Source organism: Lacerta agilis, chromosome 14, assembly GCF_009819535.1.
Source record: "Lacerta agilis isolate rLacAgi1 chromosome 14, rLacAgi1.pri, whole genome shotgun sequence".
In the NCBI taxonomy this organism is placed as follows: domain Eukaryota; kingdom Metazoa; phylum Chordata; class Lepidosauria; order Squamata; family Lacertidae; genus Lacerta; species Lacerta agilis.
This window is the reverse complement of record NC_046325.1, coordinates 18,604,144-18,629,762: the sequence shown is the minus strand read 5'-3', so window position 1 is coordinate 18,629,762 and position 25,619 is coordinate 18,604,144. Positions and strand designations below refer to the sequence as shown.

The window sequence follows — 25,619 nt, the reverse complement described above, 5'->3', positions numbered from 1 at the left end:
TGACCTCCCACACAGCCAATCAGATTCTGAACCCTAGAAATCCAACATTCCTCCTCCTTAAGGTGAAACCCTCATCCCAGGTGCTCTTAGCCAATCAGAACAATTTGTCTCCATGAGTGCATGGAATAATTGCAGGATGAACCTATTGGAACCACGAACCCCAATAATTGCAGGAAATAACTGCCTTCTTAACCAATCAGGATCTACAACTAGCATTCCTGAGACCAATGGGCGAGGCACTCACTGTGCTGCTACCCAGCCGGTCCAGATATACATCTAGTCCACCCCTGAGACAAGTAAACCAGGTGCGCCCAAGACAGAAGGAAACACTGCTGGAGGTTGCAAAAGGACCAGTTGAAGATGGGAGGCCGGTTCTGTGTCATGCTGCTGCTGCTGGCGGTTGGGGCTCAAGGGCTGATGCGGTGAGAGAAAGCAAGATGTTTCTTAAGCTCCATGGTGGGAGAGGCTAGTGGGGTGTTCCAGTAGCTAGGACTCCTATGTGGAGTGACAGTTTTGAGTGGGTCAGGGATGCTAGACCTCCAGGAGATGACGGGACAACACAGCTTAATTTGAAGCATCAGCTGGTGCAATGGGTAGCTTGAGTTTCCCGAAAGAGGCGTACAGTCTAGTGGAAGGCAAAGAGACAGCTCAGTTTTAGTAGAACAGGGAGCTGTGGTATACTGAGGGCTTATCTGCACTTAACTCTTTCCCCACTGCTATGCCCCCCCCCCCCCGGGGAGGGGAATCTTTAGGGTGCAATCGGAGCAAATGGCAATTTGGGTTTCCCCCGGATTGCCATTTGTTCTGACCTATCACTAAAGAGTGGGCTCTCCCTTGGAAAGGAGTAGGGCAGGAGGAAAGCTGCTCAGACCCATACTTTCTAGGCACAGCACTAGTGGAAGTTTGGATGAGCCCTGGGTCAGACCATTGGTCTACCCGGCTCAGTATTGTGTTCACTGCCTGGCAGCTGCTCTCCGGAGTTTCAGAGCACCTCTCCCAGCACGGCCTGGAGATGCCAGGAATTGAACCTGGGACCTTCTGCATGCAAAGCAGGTGCTCTTCTTCTTCTTGCATGGGGATGTTCCAGGTTCAATTCCTGGCACCTCCAGTTAGGTCTGGGAATGTCCTCAGCATAGGCACCAACTCCTAGAGGCTTAGGTCCCTTCAGCCCCCACAATAAAATATTTGATACCAGAGTTGATGGGCATTGCTACCTTCCCTTCTTTTCCACGTTTGGACTTTGTTTCCCGACAAGCCCTGTAAACGAACTTATAAAAAGGTTGCTCAATGGCAAGAGAGCTGGGATTGGGCAAAAACCTCTGACATTGGAGTGGAGAGAGAGAGAGAGAGAGAGAGAGAGAGAGAGAGAGAGAGAGCACAAACTGGGCAGGTTTACGGAGTTCTGCTACAACAAGTGAGGAAGCATTTTCCAGATGCTTATCATTTTAAAAAATTAAACTAGGAGCACCTAATTCAGATGACTTGGAGGGTAAAGCAATAAACCCATTGTTGTTGCTGTTGTTGAATGAATGAATGAATGAATGAATGTTGATTATCACAGCTAAACAGCCAGCATAGGTTGCTATTGTTGTTAATTTGCCCTTTACCCCAAAGTCCCAGGGCAGGTTACAACAATCAAAACAATATTTAAAAGCAATTTAAGACAACTTACTGTCGCAGAAATAAGGTGGGTCCTAAAAAATATGCCCAAGCAGGCAAATGCACAATTTTGCAGCCAACCCTCGTTGATTTTAGGCAAGAGGGAGGGGGAGGAGGCAACAGGGTGCATAGAAATTTGGGGTTTTGGAAGAGTTGGGTTCAAGTCCCCTTTTAGCTTTAATAATTCAGAGTAGCCAAGGACCAATCACCAGTCACCCTCACAGAGCTGTTTGGGGGATAAAAAGTGGGGTAGGGGAATAAACCTTCACCAGCACTAGGATTGGAGGCAGGGTTTATCTGGCACACACATCCCAAATATTTTATTCAAGTTGGCATCCCTGGTCCCCAGACTGGAGAGCCTCTGCCAGTCAGTACCCAGCTAGATGGACCAATGGGCTGGCTTAGTGTAAGTCAGATTCCTATGTTCTTGTGGAAGAGAAGAGGAACTCACTATCGTTTTCCACTACAGACTGGGAAGGGAGAAGGGACTAGTGGTTAGTATGGAAGATCAGAAATCTCTTGGTATTGCAAACCAGCACGTTGAAGCAGAGGGAGATGGGCCCCAGAGAGGTGAGGAGGAAGAAAGAAGGCAGATTGTTTTGTGAAAGGAGGAAGACCTTGTGAAATGCAGCAGCAACATTAAGAGCCAGGCTTAGAACTCCAGGATTCTCGGGAATAAAGGTTTGGATTAAATTATAGCGGCAGGCAAAGTTATGCTGAAAACAAGGTTACCACACCCTTTTCCCCCTCTTGAAGACTGCTGTGCTGAATTACAGGCAAAGATTCAACAGAAGAAGCTTTCCTCATGCTCCAGTTCCATACCTGGGAAAACTTTGCCTTTTGAACTTGTGTCTGTCAGACAGCTGCTTTAAAAATATAGATGCTGAGACAAGAAAATGGGTCACTCTCCTAGCAGGACCTCAGGGATAGTGGAGGGTCCAGTGCAGGAGAGGACTGGATTAGTGCAGGACTTCCTACGATGTTGGCTTTCTAGGGGTGCATCCAGACTGCCGGTATTTTGCTGGAGGGATTCAGGTGCATAACAAGTAGATTAAAGGCTCTGCAGAATGAATGCTGATTGCCGTATAACCGCCCTGTAAACAAATTAGAATGAATGCTCAATAAAAACAGGAGGCAGTCTTAAACCCCCTCATAAGCATTGTGCAAACAAACCAGGGAGCATGCCAAATAAATAGGTCACTGGTGGATCCCCTAGCGTTGCCAGTCTGAGTGGGGTTGCCAAGTGACATGCTCCTCTGTCTTTAACAGTAGGTTGATGTGTGGAAACCAGCTACTGAAGCTTTTTCTGGGTACGGAGCTAAATGTCATTGCTTGCTAGTGTCTGCCTGTCAAACTGAAATTTTAAATCCCACCTTTCCTTCAAGGAGCTCAAGGTGACAGGCATCATTCTACCCTGCCCCACCCATTTTGTCCACACGACAACTTTGCAAGGTGGGCTAGGCTGACCAAGACTAAGGTGATCCAGGGAGCTTCATGGCTGACTGGGAATAAGAACCCTGGTCACGCAGGTGGTCCTAAGCCCAGCACTCTAACCTAACCACTGCACCACGCTGTCAAAGGTGCAGGAGCAACAGAGGCGGGTTATACTACAAACAGAAAAGTTGGCACCCCTCTTACCAAAGCCGAGGCACGAGCACATTGTTTTCTGAGTGGGGAGTTTTAGGTCATCAGTTTGACGGTGGGAGTCGCATGTCGTCACACCAAACCTTTACCTAGCACGCACATCCTGTCTGCGCAAGGTGCACGGCCTCAACGCTCAGCGCTCCGTTCTGCTGAGCCAACATCCTTCCGCCTCCCAGCCCAGGTAGGAATACATTAGCCAAAGAGCAAAACAAAACACCTGAGAGCAGCCCTCGTTAAGAAGGTCCCTGTAATTACGACACCGATACTTGGCCATCACCCAGCTGTAGGTAGGAGGGATGGGCAAGGGAGATAATTACAGATATGCTGCGCTGCTCATCAACAGGCAGGGCAGGACATGTGGGCTGGGGCGTGAGGCCAGCCCTTCACCTGGGGTTGAAATCGGAGCTGGCAGGAGGCAGCCCCTGCTGGAGAGGATGTGCTTCGCTGCCTCTTTCATAACCACACGGGAGGGATCAGTTCCCTCTTTTGCATAGGGCTCAGATGACTGCCTGGAACCCCCGTGGGTGGGGAGTTTTCCCTGGCAAGAAAATGGGATTATCCCGAAAGAACTTGGTGGGTGTTATGCTCTGCATGACTTTTGCCTGCCCTGTCCTGAATACAGAGATCTGTACCAAGATCTGTCTTCCTTTGCTCAAGGCCACGCTAAACTCCTAGGGCATCCAGGAGCCTGTAGAGGCAGCTCTTTATTTGTCTTCTAGTCTTCTAGACAGACATATATACTGTGTGTGTGTGTGTGTAAAATAGAACTTGATTGAGGTTGATAATGAGCAGCAAAAAACTTCTGCCAGTCACAGAAATAGGATTCTACAGTACTACATTCTGCTCTGTGTGCTTTTGGAAGAGCAGGGTTTATTATTATTATTATTATTATTATTATTATTATTATTATTATTTTATTTGCAGGAGTGCGGCTAGGAAAAAAAGGTGGCAATTTTATGTGCCCTACCAGTTTCTGGCTCAGTACAGTGGTGCCCCGCTAGACGAATGCCTCGCTAGACAAAAAACTATCTAGACGAAGGAATTCGTCTAGCGGAAGGCTGCCCCACAAGACGAAAAAGTCTATGGGGCTGCCTCGCAAGACGGAAAAAAAATATTTTTTTTGGCGCGAAAACCTCCGTGCTCCATTGCCGCTTCGCTAGACGAAAAATTCGCTCTATTTTCGTCTAGCAGGGCACCACTGTACTGCTGTCACCCCATTGACACCCTCTCCCTTCTAAAATAACCCAGGGCCATTCTTAAATGCGGGAATGCAGAACTTGTGACCCTCCCAGTGTTGCTGGACCAGGCCATATCCCACATCGTTCACTTAAAGCACTCTTACGCCACTTGAACAGTCATGGCTCCCCCCCCCCCAATAATATCGGAAACTGTTAAGGGTGTTGGGAGTCATAGTTCTGTGAGGGGATCTCCTAAACACTCTCTGCACCTTTAACAAACTACACTTCCCAGAATTATTTGGAGGAAGCTGTAAAATAGTGTAAGAGTGCTTGAGATGCGTGGTATGAGCAGCTCTCCTTGCCCATGCTGGCTGGGGCTGATGGTAGCTGGAGTCCAACAGTACTGTTATATGTTCTTAAAGGACTCAGAGCAAAGGCCCATGACACAAGTTTGCACAAAAATTGCAAACACCCCCCCCTCCTTTCCCAAATAATTAATTCCATTCCTTTCCCAAATAACCCAGGCATCCTAGACCTGGGCCCCATAGCTAGTGTCCGAAGTCTGTTTTAGTTTGTTTGGCCAAGTGCTTCCTCATCACCAACTACCCACCACAGGAAATTGGGGGGGGGGGACCACTTGTGGCTCTCCGATGTTGCTGGACTAAAATTCCCATCAGCCTCAGCTCCTCCAGCTGACCTTTATATTCAGCATTTATATTCAGCATTCATGTATATTTGCCAGTGTTGTAAGAATTTTAAGGGCTTTTATTTATATATAATAATTGTTATTAATGTACCAAAACAAATAAGACAACATGTCTGAAAACCAGCACAGGAAGACAGGCCTGACTTCCAACTGGCCAATTATTTCTTTGTCTCACGAACAAAGGGGGGGGGGTTGCCCCTCCAGCTACTCAGCAGCCCTCTGGCTGAGTGATAATCTCTGGCATCCTGATATCTGAGTGTCAGACAAAAAGGTGTTATTAACTTGGCTGGGATATAGGGAAATGTAAATATCTTTTGTTTCACTTGATGGGTTTTTTGTGGAGGGCAAGAGGCATGGGGGCAGGGTCCAAGTTGCCACCAGACCCTCCCAATTTGTGATGTAATTCTAATGTATGGAGGGGTGGTCTTGAGCTGGAGGGGGGGGAATTTCAAAAGTCTATATAGGAGCTTGCACACCTTTGTTGGGGGTCTTTTGCTTGCAAGACACCCTGCTGCAGCAGTAATAAAATACAGGGCAATCGCCTTGCTTTGGGAGATTCTGTATCGTCTCTATTTTATTCATAAGTGCTCTTGAGAGGAGGGGAGCCCTACTAAGGCTCTCCCCCAGGTTCATGGACTCCCTTCTGGGGTTGAACCTAAATTTTTATAACACCAGCACAAAGCTTACATGGTGGTTAGACATGGGGCATTTCCAGGCCACCTGTTTATTGAGCAATCATCCTGATTTGCTTGCAGATGACATTGGCTGTTTAATGATGATTCATTACCATTTGTTTATGGTGAGGTTAGATGACATTGCATCAAAGCAGTTGGTATCCCACACTTTTCCTGTGGGGGGCGGGCGGGCAGGCAGGCAAGTAGATATAGATCACCTGTGTAGGGTAATACATAAAATACTTGGCCAGATCTCTAGATCAAAAGCTCAGGGCTAAACATACTCTCCAGCAAGAGAAAGCCCCCGGTAGTGTTTAAAAAGTCACAAAAGCAAGCAATAGTGTAGCGTGGGGATTTAGAGCGTTAAACCTTTTAATATCCCATTAAGTCCACTACCAGAGCTTCCATGTTTCTACCCCTCTTAGGATTGATCAGACTACAAACCTTAGTAAGTTTTAAAATGCTTTACCTACAACATTCCAAAGGTCGGGTTCATGCATCTATTCATACAGCAGCAAGTGAACACAGGCAGGAATCTTGGAGTACAAAATATAGAGAAATAGCTCTAAGCATGCGGTCTGAGCTTGTAGCGTGCAAGCTCAGGCATGTCCTATCTCAGAGTTCACATTGTTTGCTCTTTTACCATGTGAGGGAGATGACCTAGCTAGCAGCTGAATCTAGCAATTCTGTGGTCTTAACCCCTTCTTGCATTAACTAGCCCTATGATTGCTAGTTATATTTGACTGTAATTTCCCACATTTCCCTGTCACTTTCATTAAGGCAAAAAGTTGTATATTTTGGGGAAGTGGGTTTGTTCTGCAAGACCTCCCAATCAACTATAACTGGGCATTCAGAATTTTCCAGTATGTGACTGAATCCCACCAGAAAATAGCAACAATCTGGAAGCATCCCATGTCAAAACTTGCTTGAGTATTTGTTCTGGTTTCACCAGGCAATTATACAACATTGAGTATTCTGCATTCGTCTTGATTTGCGAGCAGGGTTTTTAATATGTCTTCCCATTATTCATTTGTCCTTTCCACATGTTTCAATACATGTTCAAATCACTTTCCTAAACCAAAACCAAAATGGATTTGTTGCACTAGGGCAATAGAGCGCTTTAATCCACTTTACTTGTTCAAATCTCAGGTGCCTCCAGGTGGTTGGTATTTTTGCGAAAGCGATTTAAGTGCATACATTATGCAGGAAAGTGGTCCCATAATTAAATCCATAAGCCTCCCTCCTCAACTAACTCCTTCAGATTTTAGTCCCCATACTTCTAAAAACAATAATTAGGCTCTGAGACAAAACAGTAAGGGGGGAAAGGTCCCTCTCCTCCTGTAATTCAAGCACTTAGTTCCTGTACTTCACTGCAATGAAGCCTCAAGTCTGTGTAACTGAGGTCACATCCACACCATGCATTTAATCCACTCTTACACCATGGAGTCATGGAGAACCTTGGGAACTGTAGTTTGTTAAGGGTACTGGGCATTCTAGGGCTGGGAGGGTCAGCACCCTTAACAGTTTCCAGGATTCTTCGCTGGAAACTGTAGGAAATGTAGGGCAATTCTGGCACCTGAAAAACCCACAAGCACTAATCTGAGGTCCCTGGCAGTACCAATACAATATTTAAATAATAGTAGTAAACAAAACATTCGGTTTCCCTTTCATGGCACCTAAAACCTGCTGTCTAAGGCGGCCACCTCACTGTCTAACTAAAGGGCCGGTCCTAATAATGCATTCCTTCCAACAACTCTACTCTGCTTATTTTCCTCTCCTTGGCAGGATCCCACTGCAGAAGTTCCCCTCAGTCCGAAGCCGGTTTGGCCGCTCAGGCCTCCCCATCGCTGAGTTGTTAAGACGAGGAAGAGTGAGGTCTGGGACTCCCTCGAAAGAAGGTTCTGTCGCCAGCCAACGCCTGCACAACTACATGGATGTAAGTGCCCACGAGTGGCAGATGGTGCCCATTGGGACATGAAGGGCGGAAGGCAGGGAGCCCAACAGGAGGCAGAGGCAAAGCCCCTGACAGGCACCAATTAATTCTAGTTTTATCCCCATTCTCCTCTCTGCTGATTTCTGAGGGGAAGGAAGCTGATGGGCCGTGCCCCCTGACCCCCCAAATGGTGGGGGTAGGCTAAGCTTGTAGGGGGGGCAATGTCCCTTTTGCCCTAGTGGAACAACCCCCAGTAGTGCCCACTCACCTTCCCTAGGGTAGGGACAGAAACTAGGACAGATGGCACCTTGTACAGGCCCCCTGTCAAACCTGGCACCAGCCCTGGGAAATGGGAGGCCATTTTGGGAATTCTGTGCTGACCCCTTCCTTCCCCATTCTACCCTAGGCACAATACTATGGACAGGTCTGCATTGGAACCCCAAAACAGTGCTTCAATGTTGTCTTCGATACTGGTTCGTCAAATTTGTGGGTGCCCTCCTCCAAATGTTGCCTTTTTCACCTGGCATGCTGTAAGTTTATTTTTTATTCTTATTGGCTTTCTTCACAAAAGTGACCCCAAGCAAACCCACAAGAGCAACAAAACACTAAAACCAAGTGTAACAAACAGCTGACAAAAACCTGAAAACACAACTATACAACATTCTTGATGCCTTGTAGCTCAGTCAGTAGAGCATGAGACTCTTAAATCTCAGGCTCATGGCTTCAAGCCCTACGTTGGGCAAAAGATTCCTGCATTGCATAGAGGGACTAGGTGACCCTTGTGGTCCCTTCCAACTCTATGATTCTATATAAAAGATGGGTCTTACAGATCCCACCCCACTGTAAAGGCCACAATTGTCTGAAACCCTTCGAACTAAGAGCTAAAACCCTGGTTACAAATGAATTGGCACCTAAAAATAGATAAAGATGGCACCAGGCAGGCCTCCCTGGGGAGAGAGTTCTACAAGTGGTGATCTACCACTGAAAAGGCCCATTTGATTTGAGCTTCCTGCACTCAAGCAGAAGCTGCGTTGGACGTTTGGCTTCCAAAAAACGTTCGAAAACCAGAACACTTACTTCTGGGTTTTCGGCGTTCGGGAGCCGAGTTGTTCATCAACTAAGCTGTTCAAGAACCATGGTACCACTGTACTCTGGTTGTTTCTATAGATTACTATTATAGGTTTTTTATTTTATGAGAGCCAGTGTAATAAACCATACAGCCCTTTGTGCTGCAGTTCACAAGCACCAACCATAGTTAATTATTCCTAATCATAGATCATGATTTACTATGAATGCAGAGATGGCTCCTGTTATGCTCCTCCTGTAACACGAGCAACAGTGGCAAACCATTGATGCTTGGCTTTGTTTTCTGTTCAAACTGGGATTTATGGTTTGTTTTGCTATCCCTTCTGCTAGCAAAGGAGCAAAGAGGGAACATCTTCACAATCAAGGTTCACTGTGATGTGTGAATGCAGCTACTACAATGCTATTTTTATAAAAAGAAATCATGTTGCTGTCTTGCCAAGATCTCTCTCTCTCCCTCCCCCCAAATTACCCACTTCCAATCCGTTTTATAAAAATATCAAATATTGGGAAAATACTGCTTAAATGGAAGAGTTTTACAGTGCTGTAACACTATAACGCTAATTTTAAAACAACGAAAAGCTGTCATAGCACACATTTTCCTTCTAATTAAACACTTCCCATATGCACTTCTGATCAAAAACAAACTTTTAAAAATATATATATTTCTTGGGTAGCAATGCACAATCACACTTACATAAATGAGCTTTCAGCACTAAATTAATCATTGATATAAGTACCTATTTATATATAGATTCAGGCGAACTGAATCTTCTCTTTATTCACGCACAGCTGCTCTGTCACAATGCCCACTAGTGGTGGGAAGTAGCATAGCAGCATAGACACACAGAAAACGATACTGTACCCGTGGTAGTGTGGAAAGTCAGTTACAATTCTCCTTCTCACTTCCTGGAGAAGTGTAATTGCTTATTCATGCTCAGGGCATCAGTCTGGAAGAGGGATGGGGAAGAAATCTGATTCAGTTCGCATTTGAAGGCAAATCGGTCAAATTTGCCCTTTCTGAAACAATATGAGAACTGAAACACAGACATCTCTTCATAATTTCCATTTACCTGAATGTTGTGATGCAAGTCTCCCACTAACAGTGTTTACAAAAAACATATGTTAGGGGGAGATGTGTGTGTACACACACACACACACACACACACACCCCATATTCAGGTGCATTATATTTGGAAAAATGCTTACAGAAATGTGCACATGAATCAATACCATGTACAAATAGGTGATTATTTAGGAGACCTTTGCACTAAAATGCTGAATTATTTTCATGAGGATGTTTTGTTTTTCTAAACATTGCAAATGGCTGCAGAAATTTGTAGAACCGAATTTAAGACTGGAAGAATGGGAAATTGAAAGAAGTACTCTGGAAGCAGCCCGGAATAAACGCTGTCCTGAGCGTCTTGCACCAAATGACAGTTCCATAAATTTTCCATAAACAGAAGAAAATACTAGGGTCAGCGATAGTAATGATGTTCCTGGGCCAAATCTAGCCAACCCAAGAGATGCCAATCAGCCCCCTGTGGTGGATGACTTGAGAAGCTGGTTCCACCTGAGACAAGAGAACTTGCTGGCAGGCCATTATAAGGGGTGTGGGTGAAGTGGCTGCTAGGCTATGCTTCACCCACTCCTCAAAGTGTTGCCGTTATCAGTGCTCTAGAGCAGGAGTGAGGAAGTAGATGTGGCCACTGGCCCACCCTCCGCTGGCTATTTTTGGCCAGAGGGCTGGGCCGGCCAGCTGCCAGTCCCATGACATCATACCATGTCAAGCGATTCTGCTTCAAAGGAAGAATCGGAAGTGCACTAATCTTCCTTGGGACTCCTGGGTTGAATTCAAACTTCTGCTGCACTGCCTCGCCCCTTGTAAGCCACAGCTCAAATTCAAGCCAACGATTCCTGCCAAAAGCAAGGCTTGAATTTGGGCTTTCAGCAGGAACCTTGGCAGCTGCAGGTTGAATTCTGCTCCTGAGTGGAAGTGATTCCAGTGAGGCTTGGCAATTGGTGCCCACTTTAAAAGGTGCCCAACCCCACTTGCAGTTGAACCACCAGAGCATCATAACTCTAAGGCTCCCTGTCATTCCTTTGCAACCCTGGCTTTACTTACCTCACACCTGGCACCAGATGATGTCAGGTGGGGGCTTGGGGAATAACAGCCTGACAGGCCACACCAGTATCCCTAGTTGGCCTCACTTGACCTGAGCTTCCCCATCCTTGCTGTGCAGCCTTAGGGAGGAAGGCCCTTATACTATTCTTGATCTCAAGAAAAGATTGTGCAGTTGTTGAATGGTAACAGGACAGTGTCACCTGTAAAGTAGCTGCTGCTAAAGAAACCATAAGCTTTAATAGTAGTAGTAGTAGTAGTAGTAGTAGTAGTAATGTTCCTGGGAGCACTAGAGTTGAAACCAACCCTTATCCTGCCATCACACAGACAGCTGCTTTCTCTCTCCTCAGGGGTACACAGTCACTACCGGAGCTTTTTCTCCTGGACTCACAAGGCCAACGACTCCAAATTTGCCATTCACTATGGAAGCGGGAGTCTCAAAGGATTCTTGAGCCAGGATGTTCTGAGGGTGAGTACAGGGGGCTTTTATGCCTGGCTTCTCCTCCAGGAGACGGGATAAGCTTAACCAGTGGGGGAAGGAAGTGTCTCGACACAAAGGCAAACTTTCCATAAAGGGAAAGAAGCGTTCCCTGTGGATTAAACAAGCGGAAATGCCAGGGTACTAATTTCAACCAGATTTCTGTATGATTTACCTTCAGAACGTAACTTCAGTGTCAGGTCAGCCCTGGAAGTTATCATAGGAAGGGGGTGGAGGATGGGGGAAAGCACCCAAGCATGCAGGGTGTCTTCCCCTTCACAACGAATCACCAGCATCAGCCCACAAGTTCACACACCTCTGTGATAGCTTGTAAGAGAGAGAGAGAGTTGCTCCTGGGAACTTTGCACACCTTCTTTTTATGAAATGGTGGAGACCATGGCCCTTTGGTCGTGAAAGTGATGAAGAGTCTAATATTTAAATATGTTATATACATATATGAACGTTCCAGCTGTTGTGTTGTTGTTGTTTGCCAGGGACAGTTTCTGTGTTCTGGCCCCTGATCCCAGTAAACCACTGCTTCTATTTTTGCCTTTTGACTATTGTGAATGACATTTTTTTTAAAAAAAACCCCACAAAAACCCATACAGCCTTTATCCTTTACCCCTGAATAACAGTGAGGCTGACACAACCAACTAGGTTTTCATAGCGTTCTTGAAAAGCTCACCATGGCTTAGGGCTCTGTGTACCTTCTGTGTGGCGAGTGTATTTTTGTGTGCCAGCACAACAATGTACCACGGGCATAATTGGGCTTCCGCCAAATCCTGTAGCCCTTCAGCTTTCCATAACTCTGGTACAGGGATTGCATCCTAAATCTCTGAGTGAGGCTGAAGGCATTTTGACTTTGCTGCGCATACATGTAAACAAAGGCTTAAGAACTGGTTGTCTGTGGCCTACCGGGTGGAGTGGCTAGCTGCCAGGCCCCTTTGCTACCTACTAAACCTGCATCACTGTAAATACAAGGGAACTTGGGAATCTGCCTTATGCTGAGTCTCTCTTTGCTCCCAGATTGCTGGTGTTTGACAGTGACAAAGCGAACCCGGAAAAAGTCAAGATGCCAATGATTGGATCTGACATGTGGGTTCCAAAGTCACAGAGCGATACGCTCGGCAAACATAGTTTGCAAGGTTTTTCCCTGGATAGGGACAGTGACAAGATAAACCCGGGAAAACCAGGATGCCAATGGATGGGTCTGACATGTGGGTTGAGACATCACAAAGCAGGGAGCGTAAATTCTTCCTGTGGCATGGAGGCATGTACAGAGTACTAAGGCAGGCCTCATACCAAGCTGATTTTACTCACTAGGGATGTTGAGTGCAGTACAGAATGGGAAGGAAATCTGTGTGCTTTCCTAGGCAACACCATTGCTGGAGACTTGGATAGTAAGTCTGTTGCTGTTATAAACGGCAGGTGCACTGAGGTGAGTTCCACTGATACAGTGGAGGAGGTGCTCCAGATGTACAGCTCAGAAGGAGCTACAAAGGGTGAAAGGTCCACCAGGTATGCTCAGGAGTTTGCTAACACAGCTGTTGCAGATTTAGCAGTGGTTAGTGGCCCGGCACAGGTCTTGAAACCCGGAGTCTTGAAAGGGGTACAGGGTTTGTCCTCAAGGGACGGGAAACCACGCCTAAAGGCTGTAAGGGTAGACACTGTTTCCTTGGAGAAGGAAGCTGGACCACGTCCAGAGGTTGTGTGTGCCAACACTGATTCCTCAGAGAGGAACGAGGCTAGTGTTCGAGTCCCAACAAAGCCAGGTGTGAAGTTTCCTGATAGTCAGAAGGGTTATGACACCAAGACTAGTCAGAAGTGCAAGATGGTAAGCCTCAAGGCCAATCCAGTTGCAGGTAGTTCCAAGGGTGGAACGGGTGATACAGAGGTATACTGTGTGTATGACGTCTGTATGGTTGTTGCAGTCACACTGATGACTGATGACTGCAGCAATGTGCATGAAGTTGTTGGAGATTCATTCCCCGTGTGCAGTCATGGTTTATTGTCTATCACATGACTGGGAATGGGATGTGACGTGGACAGGATGTTTGTCTTACTGTGTTCCCTGAAGTAGGACTATTGTCCTTTGTTCTTTTTCTTTGCTGCCTGATGCTAGAGAGAGAGGGAGCCATGTTAAAGTGCTCCATGTGTGTTTATATGTAAATAAAGTAGATTAACCTAAATGCTGAGTTCTGTTATGCAAATGCGCAAACCTCTGCGGATCCCTAAGTGTGCTGATGTCTTCTGGCATCAGTTGCTGTGATGTTCAGGCTGAGGAATGCTTATGAAGCTCCCGAACGATTGTCCAGGAGGGAGGGAACATGCCAGTCGGGCATGAGTCTCTGCCAGGGTCCTACTCGTGTGTAAGATGTATCCTGACAGAGAAACCATCTTGTACCCAAGGTTGAGGATGCCCGACACATGTTGCACACGTGTGATGTCATGTGTGTGTGATGCGCGATGTCACATCGTCAGGGGGAGACCAAGTGCTGAGCCAAGCACAGCCTGGCTTCAGTGGCCAGGAGAAGCCTGCATTGTGCTCAGCACTGAACTCAGCCTCCTCCACCCCAACACTGAGGGGGCCTGGCCCCCTGCCAACAGATACTGAGCAGGACAAAGACACCCCCGCCCTATAGAGTTGGCACGCCTGGTCACACCATTGGCCCACCTAGCTCATTAATATCTATACTGACTGACAGTGGCTCTCTAGGGCTAATCTCAGGCCTACCTGGAGATGCCAGGGATCGAACCTGCATCCAATGCAGATGCTGTACCACTGAGCCATGGCTTTCTGAAGGCAGCCCTGTTTAGGGAAGTTTTTAATGTTTGAAGTTTTGTTCTGTTTTTAATGATCTGTTGAAAGCCGCCCAGAGTGGCTGGGGAAACGCAGCCAGATAGGCAGGGTAGAAATAAATTATTATTATTATTATTATTATTATTATTATTATTATTATTATTATTCCCCATGACCAATGGGCTTCAGCAGATTCATTACTGAGGATGAGGCTGAAGTGTTTGTGTTTACCTTTGGAAGGCATGAGGAAAGTGAGATAGGCTTTCCTTCCAGTGTAACCTGTGACAGCTTCTGTTTGTTAAACTGTAAATTGTCTAAGGCTTACTACTCCAACATCCTCCAGAAGGCACTTTGAGAGATGTTTTGAAAATAGGCAAACTTATTTAAATTATATTGATGGATTACAAAGCTACATGATTAATCAACTAAAAATCTTGCAGTGGCTATGAGCCTTAATTAAAATTATTCAGACATTCATCATGGCGATTTATATATATACGGCATCATTTCATGAATATAGCACTTTGCAATATTGCCTAAGCAAATCCTAAGAGCAGAGCATATTTCAAGATAGTTACCTCTGCATTTGGAGAGAGGAACTGTGGTTTGCTTAAACTATGTTTCGGAACATGCCAATATCTGAAACTGCAGTTTGATCCTTGCTTACCTTCACTATCATTTACTAGATTATAATTTCTGATCTCTTCCTCTGGTTCATGGAAGAGAAGGAGGGGGAGCACACAACCCAGTGGCTTGCCATGATTCAGTCACATAGTGGGAAGCTACAGTCTCCTGTTACACCTCAACCCAGCTACAGCTGAATCCCATTTTCTCTTCTACTAGAAAGTAAGCACTGGATCAGGTGGCACCACAATGGTATTCAGGGACAGAGCCATAAGCTTAAAGTTGCAGCAAGAGGATGCTAAAGCCTTGGTCTTTCAAAACTGAGCGTTGTAGCGGGTATCAAGTTTTTCTAGTTCAGAGATATGAGAGTATCTGTTCGATGGAGCAGAAGACATGATGCTTAACTTCTCTCTCCTCAGATTGGCAACTTGACCGTTGTGAACCAGACATTTGCCGAGGCTACAGATCTGCCAGGTTTGGTTTTTGTAGCTGCAAAGTTTGATGGCATCATGGGGCTGGGCTACCCCAGCATCTCAGTCAACAATATCACCCCACCCTTTGATAACATGATGAAGAATAAGCTGCTTAAGAAGAACGTATTCTCCTTCCATCTCTGCAAGTAGGAAACCTTCATGTTGCCTCCACCTTTCTCTCATCTCAGTCTTACCCTTCCCAAGTCCCAATGCATCCCTTTAGAGTTGCATCCAATGTTAGCCACAATCAGAGTAGACTCTTTGGAATTAATTGGCAGGACTAATGTAGCTGTTAACGAAGCTCTGGCATAATACAATCACACCATCGAGTCCCAGTTAATCTTGCTGCCCTATTCTGGACCAACTGAAGTTTCCAAACCATCTCCAAGGGCAAAAATTTACAATGCATGAAAAACTATTTGCTTTTCCTTCTCAGCTGCTGTTTGCATTGACTCAGTCTCTCCTACACTGAACATGCCCTCAAAAACATGCCCACATTTCATTGGATGTTAGGATTAGGCACACTTTCTCCATTCTCAATAGAAGAGAAGAACAAAGAGCTTCTCTTAGCAAGCACAGTGGTGGCCAATTTCCACATTGGTGGGGGTGGGGAACATGCCTGCTCCTTTTTGCTCTTCTAAATGTGGCCACCATTTTGTCTTACTTGACACACCCCATGGCAGCCATTTTGTGACTGGCACTGAATTATCAGAATTCCAAACGCGTCCACTGTCCCAAAAAGGTTGGCAAACTCTGGCCTAAGTAAGCTATTAAGAGGTACTTTGAGCCGCTGAGTCATCTTGTTGCAGCAGGGTAGCTCTAGGTGACACCTTTTTATGCAGGAATCTGGGCTGTCAGTTTTCCAGTTGGCATAACATTCTTCTTTTCAGTGACTCACAAAGACTGGTTTAGGATTCTGAAATGCCTCTGTGTATACAATACAATTAAAGAGGATGTTGATTGCCAGGTTCAGTACATCTTGCCATGTATATATTATGGGTGGGTACCGTCACACATTATAGGTACATGTGTGGGATGCTGCTGATATTTTCTGTGCATTCTCGGTTGTTCCTCATCTAATGGCAGGTGGCTCCATCACTCTGGTGTTTCATGTAACATGACAGCTTTACTGGGTCTGCTTCTTTTTACTGGAAAATAACATTGTTTTGGTAGTGTCCTTGCTGTTGAACAATTGTAGAGCTCAAAAGGTCCCAAGTTCAATTGCTAGCAGAGCAATTCCAGGCAGAGCTCTTGTCTGAAACCTTGGGTAGCTGCTCCTGGTTACTAGAGACAATACTGAGCAAGTTTAGCCATTGCTCTGACTCAGTGTGGCAGCTTCCTATGTATTTACAGTTATACAGGTTCAGTAGGTGATGAACAAGCACGCCAGGTGGCCACTCTACCCAGAGGCCATGGTCAATCATTCCTAGCCCCAAAACAGTGTTGGCCCATACCCTCAAGATCAAGATCTTAAACAGCTATTTCTGCCAGCCAAGAGCTTCTCAGAAACCTTTCTCAGTCAGCACTAAAGCTCACGCCACAGTTTGTTCAGATTCAAACTGTCCCTTTGAGACCCCACCCAGTTGATGGATGTGACATGTTACAGGAGCATGGAGCAGCCATTGCTCATCAGAGTCCATTATCCACTAGGCAGGGTTGCCAACTGACCAGGGGCTGGGATGACCTGACCTGCTCCTGTACCCTTTAACAGAAATTCAACATGCAGAAATCGGCAGGTGAAGCTTATCAAAGGAACAAAATTAAAAGAATCCCATGGATTTGAGTGACCGTTTGCAATTCCAAGTGTTCCCTTTGAACCACTCTGAGAACTGTAGCTGCATGAAGGGAACAGGGGTCTCCTGACAATCCTCAGCACCCTTAACAAACACCAGCTCCCAGAATTCCTTGGGGGAAGCCATGACTGTTTCAGGTGGCATCATAGTGCTTTAAAGGTATGAATGTGGACTTAAGTTGCCCAGAGGCAATCTATGCATTTATGCCAATGTTAGGTGGCACACAAGTTTTGTTAAGTAAATAAAATATCCTTTTCTCTTGCTTGCCTGCTCCACACACATACCCATTGTTGCTCCTCAGAAGAAGCGCTTTTTTACCCTTCTGATTCTTCTTCTAGCACTGCGAACGGCTACGAAAACAACGGTGGCGAAGTGGTTTTCGGAGATATCAACCATGATGCCTATGAAGGGAAGCTCCACTACATCCCAGTGTCACGCAAGGCTTACTGGCAGATCAAGATAGACAAGTGAGTGCTGCCATTTAGTTCCTGATCTGTGTTTCTGGGATAGATTTATGTACCGCTTAGTCATTCACATTTCCAAGATGGCGCACATAAAAACAAAACAATTAAAAGCTGCCATAGAACTGAACGCTACCTCAGAACACATGCTGGAATAAGAAAGTCTTTTGTTGCGTGGCAAGACTGAGACTAAGAAGGAGGAAGCGGACAGGCAATGCTGCCACCCCCTGCACTGGCAAGTGAAGGCTGGGTGAGGGCAGACTGAGGTTGCTGGGTAAAGTGCCACTCTTGCCCCAATGGACCAGCCTCTGCTGTGCATTATTGAACTGTCCGGTTTTATAATTGGGTTTCCCTGCAAGGTCAATTTAGCATGCGAAAGTGGATCAAATTAATTTTTATTAGACATTATATTCCATTTCTTTCTAACCAACTTAATTGTTTCAAGGGTCTCCCACATTTTCAAATATTTTGATCCTAATATTGTCCAACCCACCAAAGATGCTGTATACGTATATTCTAAAGTTGCCCAGGTTGGATAGTTAACACCAGATGTAGGTTTCCAGTCTTTGGCACACGGCAATTAATAAGCATGATGGTATACCAAATCCAAATTTTGATTTATTTATTTTTGGAAGAGATATTCTTGGAGTTGCTGAACTCCAAAGACATTTCCTAAACAAACAAACAAACAAAATATTTTTCAAAAATATGTTCCAGATATATAAACTGGAAGTCCTTTCAGAATATAAATTCTTGCACGAAGGCAAGAGTTGAAGGTTTTGTTCTACCCACTTTTGATTGTAGCCACACAAACACACTCCCCACCCTCAAGCCATGCCTGCTGCCACCAATATGGATTCCAGAAGACAAATAAACCAGAAATCAACTCCTGCTTTATTTAAAACCACCAGTGTTTAAAAATTCAAACAACAAACCATTAATTTTTTTTTAAAAAAACCATTGACATCCTGAATATGCAGTGAACAAAACACTTTTACAGATGGTACTTGGGTATAGACCTAGAGAATAGCACTTCAAGTCATCAGTGAATAATAGTTATAATTGTCAAACATATTTCAACATTACAGGCTTCCTTGGTGGCATCGGTGTCTAAAATGGCAGATTTAGCTGCTTGGGAGTTTGATAAGATAATTCAGGCTTGCATCCATCCAAATTAATGTCCTAACAGAAAATATATATTGCATTTCCATTACTCAGTATGATTGCAATACCCCCCCACCTGAAAAAGATGTTCTAAGCAAGGCCACATATCTCTTTTTTGCCATCTATGAGAAATGTTTGTGTTTAAATAATAAATGTGAAGCCTATTGCAGGAAATCCTCTACCCTCTGGACTCTTGGGTACAGCAGTCCTTTCCTCTCAGTGATGCCAAGTTGCAGTTATCCTGGTGGGGTTTTCCGCTGGCCCATCTGCGGAGTTTTGCCAGCGTGACTTCATCTCTGCCAGTGGAGAAACACAGCCTTCTCCAACCTGCCAGATGTTTTGGACTACAACTTCCATCAGCCAGTGCTGGCTGGAGCTGATGGGAGTTGTAGTCCTAAACTTCTTGCAAGCACCAATTGGGGAAGGCTGTCTTAAGGATGCTGGGCTGGTGTAATTCAGATAAAGGCTCTCGCCCTAAACCTAAATCGCATTCTGGCTTTTCCAGACAACCACTTTGCAGAGCAGTTGTGCTGATTTAGGATATGTTCACATTAGGGACTTATGATGTGGTGAGGGCATTTTCCTGCCCACTGCATTTCAAGCTGCATTAGCATGGTGTTGTTCACATCAAAGAGTGGGTGGGGATGTCTTCACCGGATATACATGGCCTTTTTGGTTTCCCCTGACGAGGTCAAAGCCACCATGGTGCAAAATGTCAGGCTAAGATCTCTGTGACCAAGGTTCGAATCCCCACTTTAGTCATGGAGCTCACTGGATGACTTTGGACCAGCCAGTCACTATCTCACAGCTTAGCCTGCCTTGCAGAGTTGCTGCAGTGGTAACGTGTGTGTGTGAAGGGGAATCATCTATACTGCCTGAGCTACCTGGAGGGAAGGTGGACTAGAAATGTAGCAATATAAAGAATTGGTATTCTCACCATAGTAGAGTATGAGAGAGAGTGTGTGTGTGTGTAATTTGCAAGCCATTGTTCTGATTTACATCCTCCCAAGGCAGCACCAAAGCAGCGCGGGTGGCGCTGTGGTGTAAACAATCGGAGGATTGGCGGTTCAAATCCGTGAGACGGGGTGAGCTCCCGTTGCTCGGTCCCAGCTCCTGCCAACCTAGCAGTTTGAAAGCACGTCAAAGTGCAAGTAGATAAATAGGGGAAGGTAAACAGTGTTTCCGTGCGCTGCTCTGGTTCGCCAGAAGCGGCTTAGTCATGCTGGCCACATGACCCGGAAGCTGTCTGCGGACAAACGCCGACTCCCTCGGCCAGTAAAGCGAGATGAGCGCTGCAACCCCAGAGTCGTTTGTGACTGGACTTAATTGTCAGGGGTCCCTTTACCTTTTTTAAGGCAGCAAAGAAACAGCATAATATTACAATAAAATTTAAACTTAAATTTCAAAAATGCAAGAAATCAGCAATGCAGTATTGAAATCTAACAACCAGTATAAAACCATTTCAAGAGCCTCAGTTTTAATCATGAGCTTTGAGTACTTGTGTAACACAGGACTTCTGGAGCTCCAAATGCTATCAACATTGCTGATGGTCCCGGGTTGTTGTTTTTTTTAAAAGATACAGTACAGTATTCAATAGGTTGTTTGTTTTGCAAGAATAGCAATAACCACAAGAGGGCAATCCTGCTACATTTTCAACCAACTTTCAGCTACACAGTACTTTACTTGCTGCTCCTGTTTCCTGAGGTTTTTGCTATTTTTGTACTTTACGTGTTCTCTTGGATATTATTTCTGTTATTGTTGTGGAGGTTTTTTTTTAATTGTAAGTTGCCCTGGAGGCAAAAAAGCTGAAAGATGAGAAATTAAATGTTTTTCAATGAATAAATAAAAATAAATATGTGCTGAGCGGAAGCGGAAAATTCCAATCAATCCACGCAGCACCTTCAGGGAAATGCTGGAAACCTGACATCAAGGACACTGCTAGGTCCAAAACAGACTCAGGACACAGGCCCATGACCCAGATTTTGCCGATAGGCAAATTAAAACGGTGGGTGGTTGAGGTCTTAGTTCACATCCATATTCTACATTTAAAGCACTCTTGGACCACTTTTAACAGTCATGAAGAACCTTGGGAACTGTAGTTTGTTAAGAGTGCTGGGAACTATAGCTATGTGAGCTCAGCTACAGTAGTTCCTAAGATTTTCCAGGCTTGTTAAAAGGGCTTTAAATGTAACAGTATAGAGAGAAACAGCACATGCAATTTTTATGCGGATCTGTGTACTCTTTTGGGAATGCAGAACTGGTCAACCTACTGGGGCTCAGTGCAAACCCCCCCCCCAAAAAAAAACAAGGGCTCAGGCCCCTAACAACACTCCCTGCCTGATATGCTAGTTTTCTTGGAGCAGAGATTTATTTATTCAATTAGTGTGTGTAAAGAAGAAAGAGGAACAGCCCAGACACAGGTTCATCCACTTCATCTGCTGTTGGTGAGAACTAGATCTTAAACTGCCAATCCCAAGCTCTTTCAGCGGTGCGTATGAGTTTGGTGGTCAGAGTCCTCCTCCTCACTAGCTTCTGGTTGTCTGGCCACAAATGTGCCCTCTCAACTCTCACCAGGTCTCCAAAACACTGTGAATAAAGGTTGCCAACCACTTTCATTTCCCCTCTGTGTAGGATAACTGTGGAGAAGCAATCCAAGAGTGAAAAATGTTGGCCGTGGAGGCTGTTTGACAAGGACAATTCAACGAAGTTGTGCAAGGACAGTTGCCAAGGCATTGTGGACACTGGCACTTCTCTTATCACAGGGCCTAGTGATGAAATCAAAGAGCTGCAGAAGGCCATTGGGGCTGAACATATCATGGGAGGGCAGGTAAGGAAGAGGGAATGTGTCTAGGATCCTTTAACAACACATCCAAAACAACAACAACATAAAACCCTCCATGCAGATCCTTCCAAATTAACAAATCCACCCCTTGGTTCTGGTTTCATTGGCTTATTCTCTCTGCTGTCCATCTGTCTATGCCAGTGTGATATCCCATCACACTCTAATGTGACCAAGAAGCAGAACTCAGGCTAGGGTTGTGCACCTGAAGGGGTGAGTTTATGCAGGACCATTTTCAGTGACCAGAGTCAGCAGAGGTGAGAAGCAGACTTTGTTCCTATTCCAATGGTATACCCAACATTCTTTTGCTTTCTTCCATATGAATTGGAAATCTTACTACAGTATTTGCACCTTAAAGTCCTGCACTTAAGAGGCCAGTTTTGCAGTGAGGCCAAAACCTGCCTTTCTTCCCTGACCCTGGGGCTCTTCTTGACCACCTCTTTTTTTGATCATTTATCCTGATTTGCTTGCACAAAGCTTAGCATGGAGGTCAGACTATGTCTGGCATTTGTTGAGCATTCTTTCTTGTTTGTTTGCGGGAAGGTTATTTGACAAGGAGCAGCATCAAACTGTGGGGTCGCCCTATGATTATGCGACACACTGCATTTGGCTAAGGAGAGAAGAAGCAATCCCAAGGATGCCATTTTCAGCGACAGCTCCTCATCTGCCGTGGAGTCTAGTACCTTCAACCTCTGGCAAAACGCAGTGGTGGGAGTGAGTGGGGTTTGGGGTAAATGCCCTAGCAGAAGAGGTGTGTTGAGAGAAGAATGGCTGTCCAATCTCTTCCCCTTCCCTTCCTCATGGCACTCTCCCTTTTCCCACCACAGTATGCAATAGATTGCAGTAAACTTCCTGAGCTACCAAACATGACTTTTCATCTTGGTGGAAAGCCCTTCGCTCTGACACCAAAGGACTACGTTCTCCAGGTAAGAGAGACCAACACAAGACCTTTGAGGAAATGGTGATGGCTTTAGCAGGGGGTTGGACTAGATGATCCTTGGGATCCAATCCAACTTTACAATTCTATGATTCTATGAATGTAAAGCTGTACGATGGTGCTTTAAGTGTATAATGCAGATGGGGCCTTAGACCCCTAGACAGTGAAAGTCAGTCCGAATGGGCAATACTGGCCAAGTGAACCCATGGGTCAGGCTCGGTATAAGGCAGCCTCCTATGTTCCTCAGAACTCCTGAGTAAGAGTGAGACCACACCTCGTTCAGGAGTATAGGTGGGGGAGGAATTTGGTTAGCATTTTAATACACAACTCCCTAATTTGCACTTCTTGAAACAATATGCAGACCAAACACAGCTGTCTTTCGAAATCCGCACTTCTCCATCCAAATAATACATACATAAATGTCTACATTTGGGGAAAGTGAGCATAAAAAATGCACATGTTCAGGAAATAACATTCAAAAAAATCCATTACAATAAGCTAAATTGCTTGCAAAAATGTGTGTGTTGGGGAAATTTCCATGCGAAAATGAGAATTGTTGCACATTGCAGGGCATTGGACTAGATGATCCTCAGGGTCCCTTCCAACCCTACTATTCTATGATTCTATGAATATAGGGAGAAATTTCCACTAAATGCTAATGAATTTTCATGAGGATCTTTCTTTAAATAATGCAGAGGTGTGGGGAATTGAATTTAAGATGGAAAAATGGGGGGAAGGGAAATATTCAAACTGATAAATTACTCTATCCCTACTCAGCGGAAAGTACTATAGTGGCATTGCCTAAAGTCTCTAGAAGCTTGTAAGCCTCCTGCAATAGCCTCCCATTGAGCTGTGCTATTTCCCTCCCATCTTCACAGATAAGCCAAGGAGGAGTGACTGTCTGCCTCAGCGGCTTCATGAGTCTTGACATCCCTAAGCCCACCGGACCACTCTGGATCCTGGGTGACGTTTTCCTCCGGCGCTTTTACTCAGTCTTTGACCGAGATCATGACCAAGTTGGCTTAGCTGTCTCCAAACAAACCATATGCGGTGCAACTACAGCTGCAGTAGCAGCTACACCGGCTCCAGATGTCACGAGTACAGCTGCAGCCACCACGACCGCCCATCCGACAGGATGTTAGCTGTCCAATGTTCCAAGTGCTGAATTCAGGAACACAGCAGGGTTGAGAAGCAGGGTGTGTGTATTTGCATAGCACCAGGGGTGGGGTTCCACAGCATGGGATTTGCAGTCGCCCTATTTCTCAGAACAGCTCCTTTTAAAAAAAAATACAAGTTTCTAATCCTCATGGTGGCAGAGGAAAAGATGATGCACCTTGGCAATTCCCCTTTGAACTGCAAATACATTGCTGTGTGCAGGGCTTCTCCCACCAAGTTCTCCTCTTCCATCCTCCTTCCCAGCTTGCTGATCCTATGCATGTCTACTCAGAAGTAATTCCGCTGACTTTCTTCCAAGTAAGTGTGGCTGGAATTGCAGCTTTTAGAGTCCTGTTTTCTACAGCAAATGCAGGAGAGCCACAGACAATGGGATCAACAAGCTGGTGGGGGATAATGCTTTCTTCATGTGACTTGATAGCTCACGGCTTGATGAGTCACCCCTGGATATTTAAGGTGATGTAACATTCTGAGCCCATAGCACAGGCTTTGTGCTCAGAAGGTCCCAGATTCAGTCTCTGGCATGCCTAGCAAAAAAAGAGATGTAGGTTATCAGGACTTTGTTACCAGATCTGCGAGTGTGTCTGTATGCATGCATGCATGCATGTGCAAACATGTATCCTACATGCGTACTCACAGAAAAGGTAATTTTGTGCAATTAGCAATGCTACCCTTGGGAACTGTACTGGAGACAATTGTGTGCGGGCACAGACACACACACACACACACACACACACAGAGAGAGAATTGCTTTGCTTTCTTTAGCACTGATTTAGCGTTGACCAATAATAATTCAGTATTAGTGTGCTTGCTCCTGAGCTATGAACATTTGTAATATACATAGTGCAAATATTGCAATGCATAAAAGAATAAAGTCTGGAAGGAAATAACACACCAATATAAAAATGATTTTGGAATCCACCATTGTTTCAGAAGCTTGAAATGCCGCTACAGAAACTTACAAGACAGAAAGGGTTAATAATGCTGGCGGTGGCTGATGGGAGATGTAGCCCAAAACATCTGGATGGCATCACCTTGGGGAAGGCTGCCCTTGTAGGTCATGCCTTCCTTTCTCCTTCATGAGGATGCTTCCTAAGCCCTTGTGCATTTTGAAATGAAGATGAAATGTTTATGCTTAGGATCAAAGCTCACCTAACATGGGAAGGTGCTTGGATTTGCTTTGCCAGGAGCAGCACTAGGGACTGATGAGGGGAGGGAGAGAGGCTTTCACTCTCTCACTGAGTACTGCAGCACTCCTCCCAGGCCCCCACTTGCTGTGGCATGCCAGCCTATCCTAGCTGCAACACCCTTCAGTATTTGCCCCCTGAATCTCAGCCATTCCATTATAAAGTCCCCATGCCTCGCTTCCACAGCTGCTAGGAATGTGTGGACCAGGCCCATAAGTGGCTCATAGCACGATGGAGAGGATGATGCATGTGGAGTTGGTGGCAAGTCCTTCTGGACATTACAGAAGGACAGGCAGGGTGGCTTGTTTCTCCATGACATCAATGTGCACTTCCCAAGGAGATTGATAACGTTCTTAAGAATTCTTGCAACTTTTAAGACTCTTGCCCTGACATAGCATCTCACGTCCCAAGCAAAGTCAGAGTTCTTCTAGCTAAGCTAGCCTACTAAGCTTTTGTGTTTGTTTCCTAATGTTTCTAGTTGTGTTCTTGTTCTGTTTCCCAGCCCCACAAATAAACGCCCTTTGTTTAAGAAGTCCTGTTTTGCCTTTGATTACTGAAAAGTTCTGGCTGGCCACTGTGTTGTGTCTGTGTCTAATCCACATGATGCTATACTATACTCGGACATATGCTCTTACAAGGGTGAATTGATGTGCTCAGGGCCAGCCAAACTGCACAAAACAACCTTCACAGT

General features: G+C 45.4%; 1 protein-coding gene across 1 annotated transcript; it reads left to right on the top strand.

The window, feature by feature from the left end:
- The first annotated feature begins 101 nt into the window (after nt 1-101).
- LOC117059095 (cathepsin D-like) lies at nt 102-24,480 on the top strand. The gene is made up of 9 exons (XM_033170605.1): nt 102-422; nt 7,647-7,797; nt 8,201-8,324; nt 11,350-11,468; nt 15,321-15,520; nt 17,506-17,634; nt 21,424-21,619; nt 22,459-22,557; nt 23,447-24,480. Exons 1-9 carry the CDS (start codon nt 361-363, stop codon nt 23,708-23,710), a joined length of 1,344 nt encoding a protein of 447 aa, XP_033026496.1. The 5' UTR covers nt 102-360; the 3' UTR covers nt 23,711-24,480.
- Nucleotides 24,481-25,619: the final 1,139 nt, after the last annotated feature.